The following is a 19,307-nucleotide window of genomic DNA, read 5'->3' on the forward strand; positions in this document are numbered from 1 at the left end:
TGCAGGCGGATTCTTTACCATCTGAGCTACCAGGGAAACCCATATACATATATACACACACATATATATACGTATATACATATATATGTAACAAAATTAAAATTTACTCTTCAGGAAAAGAGACACTAAGAGACGGGAAGAGATGGAGATTAAGAGGCAGGAAGAGAGACATCTGCAACTAGCAACTGATCCTAAATCAACCCAATCTCTGAATATCTACACTTACTACACAAATTAACAATCAGTTTTACTTACAGTAGCCATCCCAGGTGGCCTTAAATTTTAAAACATGGTCCTTGACCTGAGCTAATAAAGCACAGTCTCCTAACTGGATCGTGAAATGTATAACATTTGCCAGATGAGCAGGTCTTACTGTAGTAACTTCTCCTAACAGAAGACCACAGGTACACCCCTTTAGAGAGACAGCTTACTATTGTGGTTAAGGGTTTTGGAATCCAACAAATGTGGGTTCACATTCCAGCTCCACCACTGACAGACCACGTGACTGGAACAAGCTGTTAAGCTTGCTAAATTCAGTTTCTAAATCTGTAACAGGGTAAATAAAAACATACCTCATTGAGGAAGTTTTCACAATAAATAAGAGGATTTACCACAAAGTAAACCAAACTGTTTAAGAAAGCCTTCCTCAGCGATCAATACAACGAAATAGAGGAAAACAACAGAATGGGAAAGACTAGAGATCTCTTCAAGAAAATTAAGAGATACCAAGGGGACATTTCATGCAAAGATGGGCTCGATAAAGGACAGAAATGGTATGGACCTAACAGAAGCAGAAGATATTAAGAAGAGGTGGCAAGAATATACAGAAGAACTGTAAAAAAAAGATCTTCACGACCCAGATAATCATGATGGTGTGATCACTGACCTAGAGCCAGACATCCTGGAATGTGAATTCAAGTGGGCCTTACAAAGCATCACTATGAACAAAGCTAGTGGAGGTGATGGAATTCCATTTGAGCTATTTCAAATCCTGAAAGATGATGCTGTGAAAGTGCTGCAGTCAATATGCCAGCAAATTTGGAAAACTCAGCAGTGGCCACAGGACTGGAAAAGGTCAGTTTTCATTCCAATCCCAAAGAAAGGCAATGCCAAAGAATGTTCAAACTACCACACAATTGCACTCACGCTAGTAAAGTAATGCTCAAAATTCTCCAAGCCAGGCTTCAGCAATATGTGAACCGTAAACTTCCAGATGTTCAAGCTGGTTTTAGAAAAGGCAGAGGAACCAGAGATCAAATTGCCAACATCCGTTGGATCATGGAAAAAGCAAGAGAGTTCCAGAAAAACATCTATTTCTGCTTTATTGACTATGCCAAAGCCTTTGACTGTGTGGATCACAATAAACTGTGGAAAATTCTGAAAGAGATGGGAATACCAGACCATCTGACCTGCCTCTTGAGAAACCTGTATGCAGGTCAGGAAGCAACAGCTAGAACTGGACATGGAACAACAGACTGCTTCCAAATAGGAAAAGGAGTACGTCAAGGCTGTATATTGTCACCCTGCTTATTTAACTTATATGCAGAAACCTTGCTTATTTAACATCATGAGAAACGCTGGGCTGGAAGAAGCACAAGCTGGAATCAAGATTGCCGGGAGAAATATCAATAACCTTAGATATGCAGATGACACCACCCTTATGGCAGAAAGTGAAGAGGAACTCAAAAGCCTCTTGATGAAAGTGAAAGAGGAGAGTGAAAAAGTTGGCTTAAAGCTCAACACTCAGAAAACTAAGATCACGGCATCTGGTCCCATCACTTCATAGCAAATAGGTGGGCAAACAGTGGAAACAGTGTCAGACTTTATTTGGGGGGGCTCCAAAATTACTGCAGATGGTGACTGCAGCCATGAAATTAAATTACTCCTTGGAAGGAAAGTTATGACCAACCTAGACAGCACATTCAAAAGTAGAGACATTACTTTGCCAACAAAGGTCTGTCTAGTCAAGGCTATGGTTTTTCCAGTGGTCATGTATGGATGTGAGAGTTGGACTGTGAAGAAAGCTGAGCACTGAAGAATTGATGCTTTTCAACTGTGGTGCTGGAGAAGACTCTTAAGAGTCCCTTGGACTGCAAGGAGATCCAAGCAGTCCATTCTAAAGGAAATCAGTCCTGGGTATTCTTTGGAAGGAATGATGCTGAAGATGAAACTCCAGTACTTTGGCCACCTCATGAGAAGAGTTGACTCATTGGAAAAGACCCTGATGCTGGGAGGGATTGGGGGCAGGAGGAGAAGGGGATGACAGAGGATGAGATGGCTGGATGGCATCACTGACTCGATGGACATGAGTCTGAGTGAACTCCGGGAGTTGGTGATGGACAGGGAGGCCTGGCGCTGCGATTCATGGGGTCGCAAAGAATCGGACACAACTGAGTGACTGAACTGAAACCAAACTGTAAATGCTTAATAAAGGTTAGCTACCATTGTTAAAATCATTTAAATGACATTCATTTCAAATAACAGTTTTTGATTGAAGTTGTAAACTGCCTGTTAGTCTCTGATAGGTAATTCCGTTAAAGTAACCTAGTAACCGCAACTACTGGAGCTGGCGCGCCTGCCATCTGGGCTCCACAATAAGAGAAGCCAGCGCCATAAGCCCACGCGTCGCAATAGAGAAACTGTGCAGAAACGAAGACCCAGCGCAGTCAAAAATACACAATCTTAAAAAAAAAAAAAAAAAACAGGAACCAAGCAAAAAACATCCAAGACAGTCAATCAGAATCTACAAATATCTAAACACTCTCCTACAATTCCTGAAGAAAGCCAACTTGACAAGTTTTCTTTAAACAATTTGTAGAAAAATCAAAGGCAATACAAGATAATACTGAATCCCAAAAGGCAGTGCATTCATAGCTACATTTCTATCATTAAACTTTTAAAAAGTGACAACAGACACCACATGATATTAACTATGGTCAGACGTAAAGTGACAGTGTGAGTCACTTAGTCATGTCTGACTCTTTGTGACCCTACGGACTGTGTAGCCCACCAGCCTCCTCTATCCATGGAATTCTCTAGGCAAGAATACTGGAGTGGGTAGCCATTCCCTTCTCCAGGGGAATCTTCCTGACCCAGGGATTGAACCTGGGTCTCCCACATTGCAGGCAGATTCTTCACACTCTGAGCCACCAGGGAAGCCCCACGGTCAGAGGTAAACACTCGGACCTATTCACGACTACACACAGTCAGCAATCATTTAAGCACAACTTACAGTACTTAGAGGACTACACAATACTTGTATCTCCTTCATAATTCTTGCTTCTCGACCTCTTCCCCAAAAAATAAAATCAAAAGGTAATAAATAGCTACTGGAGTCAGAATTTAAAACAGCTTCTTTGGAAATCTGTCCAGGGGACTTGGAGTATCGTTTGGCAGAAAATAGGTTATGTAACAACTCCTCCAGACTGTCTCTGGCTGCCCTGTATAATCTTGGTGGATTTCCCACAGCAAACACAAACACTAGCCACTAAATTATTAGGGTTTCCTGCATGTTAGACACTAAGATGAATATCCTCTAAAAACACCGTTGTGATTTTCAAGAATTTGCGGGCTCCAACCTCTGACGATGTTATCCTTTCTTCTCAAGCAGAGCTCTTCCTGCCCTCTTGGGCTCTGTCTTATCAATCCCCTGGATGGCAGGCCTGGGGCTGCCTGCCTGAGCCTTAGTTGCAGACAACTGGGCTAGATCGCCAACATTCTTAGTGACACCTTCCACATCACCCTCAGGCCTTTCTGACACTGCTGCTGAGTCACTTCAGTTGTTTCCGACTCTGTGCGACCCCATAGACGGCAGCCGACCAGGCTCCCCCGTCCCTGGGATTCTCCAGGCAAGAACACTGGAGTGGGTTGCCACCTCCTTCTCCAATGCATGAAAGTGAAAGTGAAGTCACTCAGTCATGTCCGACCCTCAGGGACCCCATGGACTGCAGCCTTCCAGCCTCCTCCATCTATGGGATTTTCCAGGCAAGAGTACTGGAGTGGGGTGCCTTTGCCTTCTCCGAGGCCTTTCTGAATCAGAAACAAATTCTGGGACATACTCTCCCAAGACACCACTTAGCTTTGATTCATCCACTCACAACCTGCCAGATTTCTTAGCATCCTGAGCTCCATTCAAACTTTGGAAGCCTTACCAGCCTTAGACCACATAGTCTTTTTTCTTGGTCACTGGTCACAATGATTTGGACGAATACATTTTTAGGGATAACAGGCACTAAAGATTAGACCCTCATCTTTGGGCCAGAGCAGCCATTTTGTGGGGCAAGAAAACAGCCTGCATACTAAAATGAATACCTGCACCCACGCACCTATGGACACCTTATCTTTGACAAAGTAGGCAAGAATATACAATGGAGAAAAGACAATCTCTTTAACAAGTGGTGCTGGGAAAACTGGTCAACCACTTGTAAAAGAATGAAACTAGAACACTTTCTAACACCATACACAAAAATAAACTCAAAATGGATTAAAGATCTAAACATAAGACCAGAAACTATAAAACTCCTAGAGGAGAACATAGGCAAAACACTCTCCGACATACATCACAGCAGGATCCTTCTATGACCCACCTCCCAGAGTATTGGAAATAAAAGCAAAAATAAACAAATGGGACCTAATTAAAATTAAAAGCTTCTGCACAACAAAGGATACTATAAGCAAAGTGAAAAGACAGCCTTCACAATAGGAGAAAATAATAGCAAATGAAGCAACTGACAAAGAATTAATCTTAAAAATATACAACTCCTGCAGCTCAATTCCAGAAAAATAAACGACCCAGTTAAAAAATGGGCCAAAGAACTAAACAGACATTTCTCCAAAGAAGACATACAGATGGCTAACAAACACATGAAAAGATGCTCAACATCACTCATTATCAGAGAAATGCAAATCAAAACCACTATGAGGTACCATTTCACACCAGTCAGAATGGCTGCGATCCAAAAGTCTATAAGCAGTAAATGTTGGAGAGGGTGTGGAGAAAAGGGAACCCTCTTACACTGTTGGTGGGAATGCAAACTAGAACAGCCACTATGGAGAACAGTGTGGAGATTCCTTAAAAATCTGGAAATAGAACTGCCATATGACCCAGCAATCCCACTGCTGGGCATACACACTGAGGAAACCAGAATTGAAAGAGACATGTGTACCCCAATGTTTATCGCAGCACTGTTTATAATAGCCAGGACATGGAAGCAACCTAGATGTCCATCAGCAGATGAATGGATAAGAAAGCTGTGGTACATATACACAATGGAGTATTACTCAGCCATTAAAAAGAATTCATTTGAATCAGTTCTAATGAGGTGGATGAAACTGGAGCCTATTATACAGAGTGAAGTAAGCCAGAAAGAAAAACACCAATACAGTATACTAACGCATATATATGGAATTTAGAAAGATGGTAACGATAACCCTATATGCGAGACAGCAAAAGAGACACAGATGTATAGAACAGTCTTTTGGACTCTGTGGGAGAGGGTAAGGGTGGGATGATTTGGGAGAATTGCATTGAAACATGTATATTATCATATGTGAAACGAATCGCCAGTCCAGGTTCCATGCATAATACAGGATGCTTGGGGCTGGTGCACTGGGATGACCCAGAGGGAGGGTATGGGGAGGGAGATGGGAGGGGGGTTCAGGATGGGGAACATGTGTACACCCGTGGCAGATTCATGTCAATGTATGGCAAAACCAATACAATATTTTAAAGTAATTAGCCTCCAAGTAAATAAATTTATATTTTAAAAAATGTATACCTGCAAATTAGACAATACATCATAATTGTTCACGTTTGAGTGCTTGTTTGAAACACTCTCCATTTTCTTTTTTCTTTTCACTTTCTGACCATACCTTGCAGCATGTGGGATCTTAGTGCACTGATCAGGGGTTGAACCTGTGAACCTGGCAGTGTAAGCACAGAGTCTTAACCACCGGACTGCCGGGGAAGTCTCATCATCTCCATTTTATGGATGACAACACAGATACAGAAAAGCTAACCAACATGACTAAGGTCCCAGGGTGAATAAGTGGTAGCGCCTTGGCTGTGCTCTTAATCTCCTATACTATACTCTCTCACCAGCTATATTAAAAATTAAAACACAAAAATGTCCTCCTCTGCCTTCTGCCTCTTCCGGAAGTCAATGATGCTCTCTGGTCCCCCCACCAAAAAACAGAGTGAAGAGGAGGTAGTCAAAGAAAGTTCAGTAGAAGGTAGCAAATGGAGGGCAGGGAAAAAGCAGTTCGGCAGGAAGACCCAGAGCAGCAGATGACTCACTGACCAGGCAGACATTCCACACAAGCAGGGCTGGCTGGTGGAGGGTGCTGAATATTAATAGGAACTACTCTAAATGGAGACAAGGACCACCTTTGCAGTGAGTAAAGTACTGAAAACCTTTAAAGCCTGTCTGGGTCCACATTCCAGGTCAAGACTGATAGGAGTTTTTTTCATGGCAAGTCTACCCTAGCACTAGAGACCAGGTCAGTAGTAAAACCCCAAGTGAGAGTTTAAGACTTACCCCCAGGTGATGCCCTGAACTGTAGGGGATCCACAGTAGTTCCTTTGGGGCAAAGAATACAGATGAGTATCCTCCGTTCAAAGTAAAATTATATTTAATTTATTAACTTTTTAAATAGCATTTTACTTCCAGGCCTCTCTAAATTCTACTTAATCAGAGCATCAGCCCACAATTTACAGTTATCCCACTTCATCAAAATCAGGATGTTGGAAATTCCTGGTGGTCCAGCAGTTAGGAGTCCACGCTTTCAAAGCTTAGTTAGGATCCAGGTTCAATAGCTGGTTGGGGAACTAAAATTCTGCAAGACATGTAGTCTGCTGTGCTTAGTCACTCAGTCGTATCTGATTCTTTGCAACCCCCATGGACTGTAGCCCGCCAGGCTCCTCGGTCCATGTGGAATCTCCAGGCAAGAATACTGGACTGGGTTGCCATGTCCTCCTCCAGGGGATCTTCCCAACCCAGGAATTGAACTGGGATCTCCTGCATTGCAGGTGGATTTTTTACCAGCTGAGCTACCAGGGAAGCCCATAAGCCATGAGGAGCAGCCGAAAAAAACCAAAAAACAAAAAAAGTTAGAGTGTTAAGTAGCAGAAAACCCAACTGAAACTGGCTTGCCATTTTGTTAGACTTCCCCTGTAGCTTAGCCGGTAAAGAATCTGCCTGCGGTCCAAAGACCCAGGTTCGATCCCTAGGTTGGGAAGATCCTCTGGAGAAGGAAATGGCAACCCACTTCAGTATTCTTGCCTGGAGAATCCCATGGACAGAGGAGCCTGGCGGCCTCAGTCCATGTGATCGCAAGAGTCAGACACGACTTAGCAACTAAAGAACCAGAAAGCCAGGCACAGAACCATCTGTGGCTCTCATTACAGCATCAAAACTCCAGATTCAGTTACCACTCCTTATCTTAGTTCTACTCGCCCTCCCGAGATGGCGGGAACAGCTCCAGGCAATACAGACACACATCGCAGAAGGCAAGAACCCTTCATATGAGTCTCCTCTCTCAGAAAAGAAAACCTTTTCCAGTGTCTGCAGCAGACTTCCTATCAGGTCTCCCCGGTCAGAAGTGAGATACCAATCATTCATTCATCTAATTACCAGCCCAGAAAACAGGTGGACCATGCTGAGTTGTTAAGAGTTCAGCACTTCTCAACCCTAAACGTGCGTGTTCACAGCTCCCTGCTGCTGCTGCTAAGTTGCCTCAGTCGTGTACAGCTCTGTGAGACCCCATAGACAGCAGCCCACCAGGCTCCCCCATCCCTGGATACTCCAGGCAAGAACACTAGAGCAGGTTGCCATTTCCTTCTCCAATGCGGGGAAAGTGAAAAGTGAAAGTGAAGTCACTCAGTCGTGTCAGACTCTTCATGACCCCATGGACTGCAGCCTACCAGGTGATCCTAATGGTCAACCAGGATTAGGATTGAGAACCACTGAGTCAGGCTAACCAGAATCATCCCTAAACACCTTTCTATAAGTCATTTGGGAAATAGCGTAGACATCTGAACAAAATTTGGCTTGTCAGAGGAAAAAAACGTTAGCTGGGCAAACCATAACACCTACACAACCGCTTCACACTTGTGTTTTCAAAACACTTGCACATGTGGGTCAAGCTCAAGGCTATAGGCAACAACCCCGTTTTACAAATGAGACTAAGGCTCAAGTTTACCAAATGAAATTCTTGTAAGTCCTCCAAATCTCCCTATGCTTCCATGCAATAGGAACCTGAGAAACTTCCCCAAAAGGAATTACCATGTGAACCGTGTCTCTGGAACAAGAAACACAAAGACAGCAAAAGGGGACTTTTATGCTCCTAAGAAAACCAAAGTAAAATCATCAAAATATCAAGGCCTAAAAGAAGTACCAAAACCAAGACTTGAAAGACTTGAGTTCTAGTTCTGGCCACCAGTAACACGATTCCCCAGGTCTGTGATGAAAGAAGGCTAATGAGGGCCCCTCCAGCTCGCTCGCATGCCCGCACATGCACACATCCGCGCACACACACACGCACGCACACACCCCCCCCCAGACAATCTGAGTTTACTAAAGAGCCTGCTACTCAGCTATGTAAGTGCTTAAGGACTGTAAGGACTATCTGTTTAAAACATACATGGCTTCCTCTAGCACAGAACATATTCTCTCAGGAATGCCTAATTATAAACTTTACAGCAAAAGCATATAAGGCTTATTGCCATTTCTGGTAAATACACATCACTAGGAAACATAAGCATCTGAAACTACACAGACATCACAGGAAAGGCTTACAAAAGTTTAAACTGTATTGAAAGAAGACACTGATTATTCTAGAAAGGAGTGAAAAAAAGGAAAAGGGCTAAAAAAGCCATCTAAACAAAGAGTCCATTGAACTCAGTGAAAGATCTCCAAATCCATCACATAAATCAATGATCCCAGACTCTCTCTTCTGCTCTTCCCCACCCCCACTGCTATCTCCAAAATTACCCCCGATACGTAGACAGACACCAAACCGTCCCTCTAAAGCAGCTCTTTCCCATTATGTAAGGCTTCTGCTGCAAAACCCTCAGTGATTCGCCACAGCATAAAGCCTACATTCCAAGCCCACTTTCACGGCTTCAATCATTGGAAACTGACCTTTCCACCAATCTCATCTACTCCCGCAAATGAAATCGCCATTCCAGCCAAACTGGTCTCCTCATCCTACTCAGACCCAGCTGTTTCCAATCTGACCAGGTTCTACTCCTTCCTTGAAATACCAAAGAATTCCCAAACTTCCACTCTAACTTGCAACATGCTCTTGTTTCTGTCCAAGTTAGAAAACCTGTCACTGAATCCTCTGAATCTTTTAACCTGTGTGTCTGTGTACCCTTTGTTTCTTCAAGAACTAGGCACAATGCGTACAGGAGTTCAAATACATTTCCTAGACTGACCTGAACTTTAACCACAGGACAGTAACCTCAGGGACAAGGGCCTCCGCTTGGATTCCTCTCTGTGTCTCCAGCCCGATACTCAAGCTGTAGATGAGAAGTACTTGTTGATTGGCTACATAACTAAACTCAGGAGTAAACATTCAGGCCCTACAGAACTCAACTCCAACTTCTTTAATCATCTGTGGATTACTCAAAGCCTCAATACATTCTTCACAGAAGTAACAATTTGGTCGTCAGCTTTGTATTTAGAAATGTATTGGCAATAGGGGAGTTTTCATAATTTTCAGAGATTACGCATTCACACACGACCAAGACATTTAAAAAAAAAAGCAAAAACAAAGTTACATAAACCCGACAAGTATTCAGTGAATGCAGGAGGCATCACACAGGGCAATTAAAAGCAGAAACACCTTAAAGGCACAATTCTGAAAATGCCATTTTTGCAAAACAAAGCCTAAAGTGTCAGAAAACACAATCGGTCTGAGCTAGTTGACTGTTCCCCTTTCCATACCTCCTCCCTCTGTCTCAGGTCTCTCCTCAACCTCTTCACTCAGATGTTCTAGAAAAGCTCAACTCTGATTATGCCAATGATTGACCTCGACTGTAATTTCTAATTACCTAATCAAGTCACTGCTGAACACTGCAGAATCTTACTGATGCCTCTTAGAAGTAGAAGAAGAGAAACAGAACACAAAAGTGACCTGCCTCATTTTCCTGCAGCCAGGCCCTAACAGTGAAGCAACTTACACTCAGGTGTCCTAACTTACATCCTGCGATCTTAGTCTTGATATGAACTCCATGTGAACTTTATGGGGCAAGCTGGACAAAGGCCAGGTCCCTCCTAACTTGCCAAAGGCATGTGAGCTAACGCTGTGTTCCTGACCTTCTCTGGAAAAGGAGAAAAAAGAAACTTTGGTTGACCTCTAGAGCATAAGCATAAGTTATGGTTCTTACAGTAAAGGATAAGAATCAAAAGGAGCAGGGAGTCAATTCACAAATGCCAGAAAGTCTACATTCTGGAGAGAAGGGCTGACAGCTGGGCCCCCAGATGCACTGGATGCTGCTGGAACACAGGCGTGTGTCCTGTTGGCAGAAGAGCGAATATGCAGTCACATAAATAGCTTTCTGCCAGTGGCCAGACTGGCTTTGCCATCTGCCTCTCTCCACACCAAAGCCTCCCTCCTCATACCCCTTGAGCCAGAGGGAGCTGCTAGAGCCAGTGAGAAAGAACACTCCCCCAGCCAGCGACACTAGTTAAGACCAAGCTACAAAAGGAAAGAGTCCTTCTCCTCATGTCCACTGCACACACACACACACACACACACACATACATCCCACGTCCTTTTCGTCTCCTCCTCTCTCCGTTTACACCTACATATTTACAGCCCCTCCCCACCCTCATCCCAACACACACACAATGCCAAGACACTGGGAGAGCCACCAACCCAATAGCCCACCAGCCACATGTTCCAAAGTGATTCCCAATCCTCATTCTGCAACACCAAAGAGGTCACAGAACCAAAATGAACCCTGGTCATCACCCAGAGAAGTTGAGTGACTTGCTTCTAAAATTAGAGATGGCTCACTCACTGAATTCTTCCCATGAAATCATATTTCTTTCAACTCATTCATTCATTGAATTTGCACTGTTCCAGGCTCTGGGCCGGGTACCTGAGACAATTCAGTCAGTAGGTTTCCATCTTCCTTAATGCAAAATGGGGACTGGGGGGGGCGGGGGGGCGGGGCGCGGTGACATGGGATATTTTTCCCAGACTGCTGCATGGATAGGTCTTTTTAAGAGGGAAAAGCCAACACTCATCCGGCATCCTCAGAATGGGGTATAGGTTACATGTGTGCTCAGGCTGCCCGGCTCCTCACTCAAGCTAATTTTTTCCTATTTCCACCTGCATCACCAACTCAGTGTTTCAGCATGCATTTCAGGCCACCTGCCGCCTAGACTCTTTTCAAACGCTATATGAGGATACATCTCTTATTTTCCTGTGGCCACTTCTGAGTTGCTCAAAAGATAGTGATGAACAGGGTTGGAAGGCATCAAGCTTGGCCGGGGTGGAATTCCCTATTTGCAGGCAGGGCTCGCCGGGGCTAGAGGGCAGGCTGTCTGCTCAGCCTCACAAGCCCCAATCTTTGAACCTCCTCGGCGCAGGAGGAGGGAAGGAACTTGCACAACGCCAGGTGGACTTTCGGGTTTAGCATAGAAAGGCGCCTGAGACGGGACTGTCGCAGGGGATCCGAAAAAGACACAGAAAGGGTACGGCTCAAGGGACTTCTGACCAACTCAGCAGGTTTGCAAAGAATCCTCAGGCAAGTTCTTCTGAAGGATCACGAGACAAGACCCGTGAAATTGATGTGTTTCAGACGAGACAGAGCAGCTCTAGGGGGCAAGAGAACCTGCCCTCCGGCGGGTCCGGCGGAGAACGCAGGCACCGAGGGCGCCCGGCCGGGGCTGCGGGGTCTGGCGGGCGGCAAGCTTACGCGCATGGCTCCCGGCTCGGGACGCCGCGCGGGGGCAGGGGCGGGAAAGGGACTCGCCCCCGGCTGCCCGGGGAGCCGAGGAGGAACGACCCCGGGGCCTCGCGGTGCCGGATGAATCCCCCGATCCTCCGGCTGCCGGCCCCAGGCACAGGATGGTCGGTGTCCCTCCGGCAGAGGCTCCTGCTGGCCGCGCCCCAGGGCCCCGCTTACTTTTGGTCGCGGCGATGAGGTTCTTGCCGTCCTTGATGAGCTCTTTGATGAACTTGTTGGTCCTCTCCAGCTCCGCTTCGTGGGCACGGATCCTCTCCCGGAACCACGGGCTGTCGAGGTAGCAGTCGCTGAACTCCAAGGGCTGCAGCCCCATGACTGCGGCGGTCCGCGCGCACAGCCCGAGCCGGGCGCCGGGGCGAGGTGAGGGGCCGCGAGCGTAGCAAGCGCCGGAGAAGCTAGGAGCCCCGGGCGTGCGGCGAGAGCAGCGCGGACATGCCCCGAGGACCGGAGCCGGCCCGCACGCAACAGCACGGCGGCAGCGAGCGAGAGCGCGGCGCCGGGATCCCGGCAGCCCCCGCCGAAGCTCAAGCGCCGCGGCCCCGCCCCGCCCGGCCCCGCGCCGCACGCCCTCTCGGAGGCCCGGGCCCGCCCCGCCCCGCCCCGCGCGCGCCCCTGTCTTGTTCCTCCGCCTTCCTCCTTCCTCCTCTCCCTGCCTTCCCCGAACGTCTCTTCCTTCTTTTCCTTCTCTTCCCCACGCGCAGTGGCCCCTCCTCTTCCTTCCGAGGCTTCCCTGGTGTATAATTTCGCCCTGCGGCTCACCTCCAGCCCCAGGCGCGAGCGCCTCCCCTTTTCTTGGCTTCACTGGCGGCTCCCGGATGCGGGGGAACCTGACCGGGACCAGGAAGGGGCATCTTCAGAGCATCTGTAATACTCCTCAGCGGGCGGCTTGACTCTGAGGTCTGATTTGCTGGGTTTGACGATTTGACTTCTAGGTTTCTTCCTCTCGGGACGGACCCTGAACTGTGAATGGACGCACATGAAGGGCTCTTTTTTTCCCCATTCTCGGCCCTCGTCTGAAGTAAAATGCCTGTAAATCTCCACCTTAGATTGAAAGCTTTTTAAGGGCAAGGAACATTTTCTTGCGGGGCGGGCAGCTGCTCTTACACTCTTCTGTGTAATCACACCGAACGACTTGGTGTAGGGGAGAGGGTGTCAGATCACGGTAGAGTCATTTCTGCTGTAATCAGCAGATTAAATTTGCCAGGGTAGATTGAGTGGATCTTTATCATACCAAAAATGAGCACCTGAGAACAATTGCCAGGTTCTCTGTGGTTTTCACCAGGTGGGCCTAACGATCAAATGAGAATTTGTCAGTGCACCCTGAAAAGGGGTACTTTTCAATGTGTCCTCAAACAATTCAATATGCCCTCAAAATGTTAATAAAACGTTCTGAATGATTGAAATACTTACCTCAAAGAAACCGATTGTTCATTAGAGTAACTTTTAATAATAGCAGCTAATAGTTTATTAGGGGGCCCCTGGTAGCTCAGTTGCTACAGAATCCGCCTGCAATGCAGGAGACCCAGGTTCGATCCCTGGGTTGGGGAGAGCCCCTGAAGAAGGAAATGGCAACCCGCTCCAGTATTCTTGCCTGGAAAATCCCATAGACAGAGGAGCCTGGCAGGCCACAGTCCATGGGGTTGCCAAGAGTCGGACACAATTTAGCAACTAAACAACAGCAACAACAGTTTATTAAGCAATTATTATCTGCCAGGCACACACCAGGAACTCTGTATACATTTTTACAAGCTCAGGAACAACATATGTTTACATATATAGGTTCACTTGTGATGTTAATATCACCAAGGGACTTCAAAGTGGTTCTTTAAAAGGCACAGATTGCTAGCTGGGTAGTTGAGACTCAGCAGTTTGTTGTAGGAGTGTTACTCTCAGGAACTAGTTTAAAAAGCCTCCTACTCAATAAGCTCTTTTTGTTACAAAACACCCTGCAAGTGGCTAGCCCACAGATTAAACAGATAAACATTATTACTTTTAATGTCCATCCTCCAGAGAGTTCCAAATGTTTTACAAATAACTTTTACCCCTTGAAAATCCGGGTGCTGGCTACAATCTGCAGGGGAGCTGGAATCTACAGAAAAGAAAAGAGACAAATAAAACAGGGAAAGACAAGAATAGGAGGGATGCAAACAGTTGGCTGTTAACCAAACAGCCAAACACTGACAGGCACCGGGTCATTTGGACAAAATCCTAAACCTTTCCTCATAAAAAGGGGCTGCTGACACCTCCAAGTTAACATCTGAGTCAGCAACTCCATTCCCTCAGCATATAACCAAGAGAAATGAAAACATATGCTAACGCTAAGTCACTTGTCCACGCAAATGCTTGTTCTCGGTAACAGTGTTCATAATAGGCAAAAAGTGGGCTCAACCCAAATGTCCACCAGCTGACGAGTGGATAAATCTGTATCTATACAATGGAATGGACTTCCCTAGTGGCTCAGATGGTAAAGAATCTGCCTGCAAGGCAGGAGACCTGGGTTCCATCCCTGGGTGGGGAAGATCCCCTGGAGAAGGGAATGGCTACCCACTCCAGTATTCTTGCCTGGAAAATTCCATGGACAGAGGAGCCTGGTGGGCTGCAGTCCACAGGGTTCCAAAGAGTCGGATTGAACGATTAACACTTTCACATACACTTTGACATACAATGAAATGGGCTTTCCAGGTGGTGCTAGTGGTAAAGAACTCTCTTGCCAATGCAGGAGGCTAAGAGACACAGGTTCGATCCCTAGGTTGGGAAGATCCACTCCAGTATTGTTGATGGAGAAGCCCATGAACAGAGGAGCCCGGCAGGCTATGTTCCATGGGGTCGTAAAGAGTCAGACAAGGCTGAAGCGACTTAGCACGCATGCACATACAATGGAATAATTCATCTACAATAAAAAAGAGTGAAGTACTGAGGCATGCTACAACAGGATGAGCCTTGAAAACACCATCCTAAGTGAAAGAAGCCAGCCACAGAATGCAACGTGTAATATTATTCAGTATGAAGTGTCCGGATATAAATCGGGAGTGGGCTCAAGGTCTTATGGAAGGAGTCATTAAACAGTGAAGAGAAGAATCAGTAGGGGTTGGCTGCAAAATAGCAGATGGGAGCAGAGGAATCTAAGCAAGAAAGCAGCCTGTGCAAGCCCCTGGGTTGGGAATCTGGTACATTCTGGAGACTAAAAGAGAAGATCAGGCATCAAGCTCAGTAAGTGAGAGAAACTAGCTCAAGATGATGCTGGGTGCTAGAGGGTGAGCAGGGGTCAGACCTGGCAAAGTCTCACAGGCCGTATACAGTGATGAAATTTCCACATACTGAGGTTTGGGGGAGTCATATTGGCTTTTACATGAATTAACTCAAATTTTATGCTAAAACAGCCTGTTTGTGGCCTACCAAACATACACTGTTCATCTGCTTGAATTTTTAAAGAAAAGGGTGCATTGACCAGAAGTGAAGAATGTCCATGTTAAACATAAAGATTCAGGAGGTTCCCCTGGCGGTCCAGTGGTTAAGACTGTGCTTCCAACTGAAGGATGCAGCCGATGATTCCTGGTCGAGAAACTAAGATCCAACATGCCTAGGCGGCACAGCCAAAAAAAAAAAAAAATCAAGATTGAACGCCTCCCTTTCTGGGATGCCTGTGCTGGTACTCCTTCAATGATAAGACTCCCTTCCCAGGCCAAGGCTGCACTGACTCACTGAGTTCCTGCTGATCTGGTTTGTTTCATTTTTCTTGAGACATTGAAAGAATGTATCCCTGACTTATATGATGTTCTTTGTTCTGACAAGACATAAAACTGTGCTGAACATCATGCTTCTTTGGAGCAGTTCCTCAGGGCTATCTGAGAGGCTGTCTTCTGGGCTATAATTTTCAGTTTGGCTCAAATAAAACTCTTTTCTTTTCCTACTGTAGATCGTGTATTGATTATTTTCATCACCAATAGGATTCGGGATTATATCCTAATGCTATGGGGAGCCTATGAAGAGTTTTCAGCATGGTGGTAATGTGATCTGGTTTGGGTTTCCTCTCCGGGTGCTATGTGGGGAATGGGAATCCAGAGGGAAGGCTTTTGGAGTTGTCTGGGCAAGAAATGGTAGAGCTGTCACCCAAGTGACAGTGGAGACAGAGAGTAGTGGATCAAAAGAGGGAGATTCTGAGACTTCATAGGGCTTCCCAGGTGGCGCTTGTGGTAAAGACCTGCCTGCCAATGCAGCAGACCTAGGAGACTCAGGGTCAGGAAGATCCCCTGGGGGAGGGCATGACAACCCACTCCAGTATTCTTGCCTGGAGAATCCCAGGGACAGAGGAGCCTGGCGGGCTACAGTCCTTGCAAAGAGTTGGATACGACTGAAGTGACTAATTAGCACACAGCACACTGGGACTTGACCGCAGCCTGGATGTAGAAATGAGGAAGAAAGCGACAAAGACGGCCCCAGGATCCTGGCATAAGTTAGGTGGATGGCTATGAACGCTACTGAACATCGACTGCAAAGAAAACCAGGGATAGAAGTTCATGTGCTGGTGGTAACTGGGATGGGCAAAATCAGTTTCAATTTCAGACTCATTAGGTGCCTGAGAGAGACGCAAGTACGTGTGTCAGGTAGGCATTTTTATGCTTCACTCAGTGCCTGGAAGAATTAAGAATTTTATCTTTTTTTTAATTTTTAAAAAAAATTATTTTGATGATGCTAGGTCTAAACTGTAACATGTGGTATCTTTAGTTGTGGTATGTGGGATCTAGTTCCCTTACCAGGGATAGAACCGAGGCCCCCTACAATGGGAGCGAAGAGTCTTAGCCACTGGGCCACCAGGGAAGTCTTTTATTTATTTATTTAACTGCCCTGTGTCTTAGTTGCCGCATGCGGGATCTTTCACTGCGGCATCTGAACTCAGTTGTGGCATGTGGGATCTAGCCTCTGCCTTGGGAATGTGGAGTCTAACCACTGGACCATCAGGGAAGTCCTGAGTTAAGGATTTGAATCAATGAAAGTTGGTCAGGTTCCTCTGTCTAGATAAAACAGATGTTAACTCAGATGAAACCTTCCCTTTATGCAGGTTCCCTAGGTTCCGCTACATACGGTAGTGTCTGCTTGATGAGTCACAAAGTTGCTACCTGTAAAGTCAAATGTGGCTTCTCCTGAATCTTTGAATATGTTTCAGGCAGTGAGTCAGTTAGGTTCAGATTATAACAGAAAATCCAAAGTAACAGTGATTTAAACAATAAAAAATTTATGTCTCTCTTTCATCCATGAGTAAATAATCTAACCTGATTCCATAGTCCCCAGTCTCCTAGAATTCCTGTTGTGAAGGAGGAAGGGAAAAGATAAACTCCCCCCCACCTCCCGCAGCTGAATCAGCATCTTTTCTCAGCCTTCCTGCAGGTCTTCCACAACATTTTGCTTTTTATCTCACTGGCCAGAACTTAATCACATGACCACACTTCCCTACAAGGGAAAATGGAAAGTGTGGTCTTTTGTCCATGTACACCGCCACCCTAAATGAAATCTGAATTTTCTTACAAAGAGACAATCAATTTTGAGCCGGAACCTGGGAGCCTCTGGCTCAGGCTGACACTTTCATCAGTGAGGTACATAGATTATAGTTATGGCAAAACATAAATGATATGATGAGAAGAAACAGAATATTAATCTTTTGAGTATCTTCCAACCTGTATTAGGCTGGTTTCTCTCACAAGTATTAAAGAGGGAAAATGCCAAAATAAACAAGAAATTATTGGATCATAACACTGAAAACCTCCCTGGAGAAGTAGGGTATAGGCTTCTGAAGTTGTCACCACTCCAGCTTTATTTTTGTATGATTCTCTCAGCTTTTCCCCCTTGTTGGTGTTACCTTCAGTCTCCAGAAAGCTTCCTTCATGAGAACCAAATGGCCTCAAAGTTTCCAGATTTACCTATAAAATAGTATCCCTTCCAGTGCTAGAAAGATGCTGCCTATCGTAACTACTTCACTCTGGACATTGAACGAGTTTAGGAGCCTGCCAAGTCTCACTCACTCAAACCTGTAGGCCAAGGGGCTTGCTGGTGGTCCAGTGATTAAGCGTCCGCCTTGCCGTGCAGGGGACAAGGGTTCCTTCCCTGGTAGGGGAACTGGGATCCCACATGTCCCAGCTAGGGGGTGGGGGTAGCGTGGCAGAACTAGGCGCATGCGCCACAACTATTGCGCCTGCGCACCACAACTGGAGAGTCTGTGCACACAAGGAAAGATCCCACAGGACACAGCAAGGATCCCGCGTGCCACAGCTAAGGCCTGACAAAGCCAAAAAAATAAATGAATGTTTTAAAAAAGCAAACCTGGAGGCTTGTCCTTCAACTAACCACTGGGGCAAATGGAGTAACTCCAAGTAGCTTCAGACAACCCAGAGGCCACCCTTTGAGTTGGGGGTGGGTTAATTCACCAAGATATGAAGATAGTACACAATGAATTTTGTGAACTAGTAATCTACAAAATATAACGGCAATGGTTGTCCAATAATATGAAAATGCTTAATCTATTGACATGTACCCTGAAATGTACACTTAAAAATGGCTAAAATGGTAAATTTTATAATGTGCATTCCCCACAATAAAAAAAAAAGAAACAATAAAGCATAATGAAGGAAAAGTGAAAGACCCCCTTCCTATATGTAACCAATGTTAGCAGTTTGGAGTGTATGTTTTCTTAAAAAGAAGTTATCACAGAATAATAGCTGTCTAAATGTGCTTGGTATTTTCATTACATCTGTATTTTTAAAAGAACTTTTTTCTTCACAGAACCCTGTTGAGAGTTCGTGAACCAGCAATGTGGCTAATGCAATTTGAGAAATTCTATTCTGAGAGCAGCACATTGCACAAACTCTGCTGAGAGTCCAGCCAGGATCTCTGTGTGATGGTTATCCTGTGTGTCAGTTTGACTGGGCTGAGAGCTTCTCAGAGACCTGGTAAACATTACTTCTGGGTGTGTCAATACATTTGAATCAGTGGACTGAGTGAGAAAGATGGCTCTTACCAGTACAGGTGGGCATCATTCACCCACTGAGGGGCTGAACACAAAAGGCAGAGGAAGGCTAAATACCCTCCCTTCCTTCTCGAGCTGAGACCGCCATCCTCCTCTGCCCTCAGACACTGATGCTCCTTGTTCTCTGGCTTCACACTTGGACTGGGGTTCACACCAAGGCTTTCCTGGATCTTCAGCCTGCAAATGGCAGATTGTGAGATTTCTTGACCTCCATAATTACTGCATGAGCCAATTCCTATAGTAAATCACAGCCAATCAATGCGCCTTCCTCTCCCTCTCCCTTTCTCCATATATATCTATGTCTGTACT

General features: G+C 45.7%; 1 protein-coding gene and 1 long non-coding RNA gene across 13 annotated transcripts in view; both read right to left on the reverse strand.

The window, feature by feature from the left end:
- Window positions 1-12,512, reverse strand: part of ARHGAP10 (Rho GTPase activating protein 10) — a 375,184-nt gene extending 362,672 nt beyond the window's left edge. For 5 of the 9 annotated variants that reach the window (XR_011561289.1, XM_070770133.1, XM_070770132.1 and 2 more), the window contains exon 1: window positions 12,140-12,510. Coding sequence is in view for 7 of the 9 variants with exons in the window: in XM_070770133.1 (XP_070626234.1) it covers window positions 12,140-12,293 (154 nt within the window). In the remaining 2 variants the exon portion in view is untranslated. Of the gene's footprint in view, window positions 1-12,139 lie in introns of all 9 variants that reach the window. The other 4 variants (XM_070770139.1, XM_070770135.1, XM_070770134.1 and 1 more) reach the window with 4 other exon arrangements.
- A 1,128-nt stretch (window positions 12,513-13,640) lies between these two features.
- The window catches only part of LOC109571038 (uncharacterized), a 49,425-nt gene continuing 43,758 nt past the window's right edge, over window positions 13,641-19,307 (reverse strand). For all 4 annotated transcript variants that reach the window (XR_011561085.1, XR_011561083.1, XR_011561084.1 and 1 more), the window contains 2 exons: window positions 18,990-19,175; window positions 13,641-14,069 (listed from right to left, as the gene is read on the reverse strand). This is a non-coding gene — a long non-coding RNA (uncharacterized lncRNA). The remainder of the gene's footprint in view (window positions 14,070-18,989; window positions 19,176-19,307) is intronic.

Source organism: Bos indicus, chromosome 17 (assembly GCF_029378745.1).
Source record: "Bos indicus isolate NIAB-ARS_2022 breed Sahiwal x Tharparkar chromosome 17, NIAB-ARS_B.indTharparkar_mat_pri_1.0, whole genome shotgun sequence".
Taxonomy (NCBI): Eukaryota; Metazoa; Chordata; class Mammalia; order Artiodactyla; family Bovidae; genus Bos; species Bos indicus.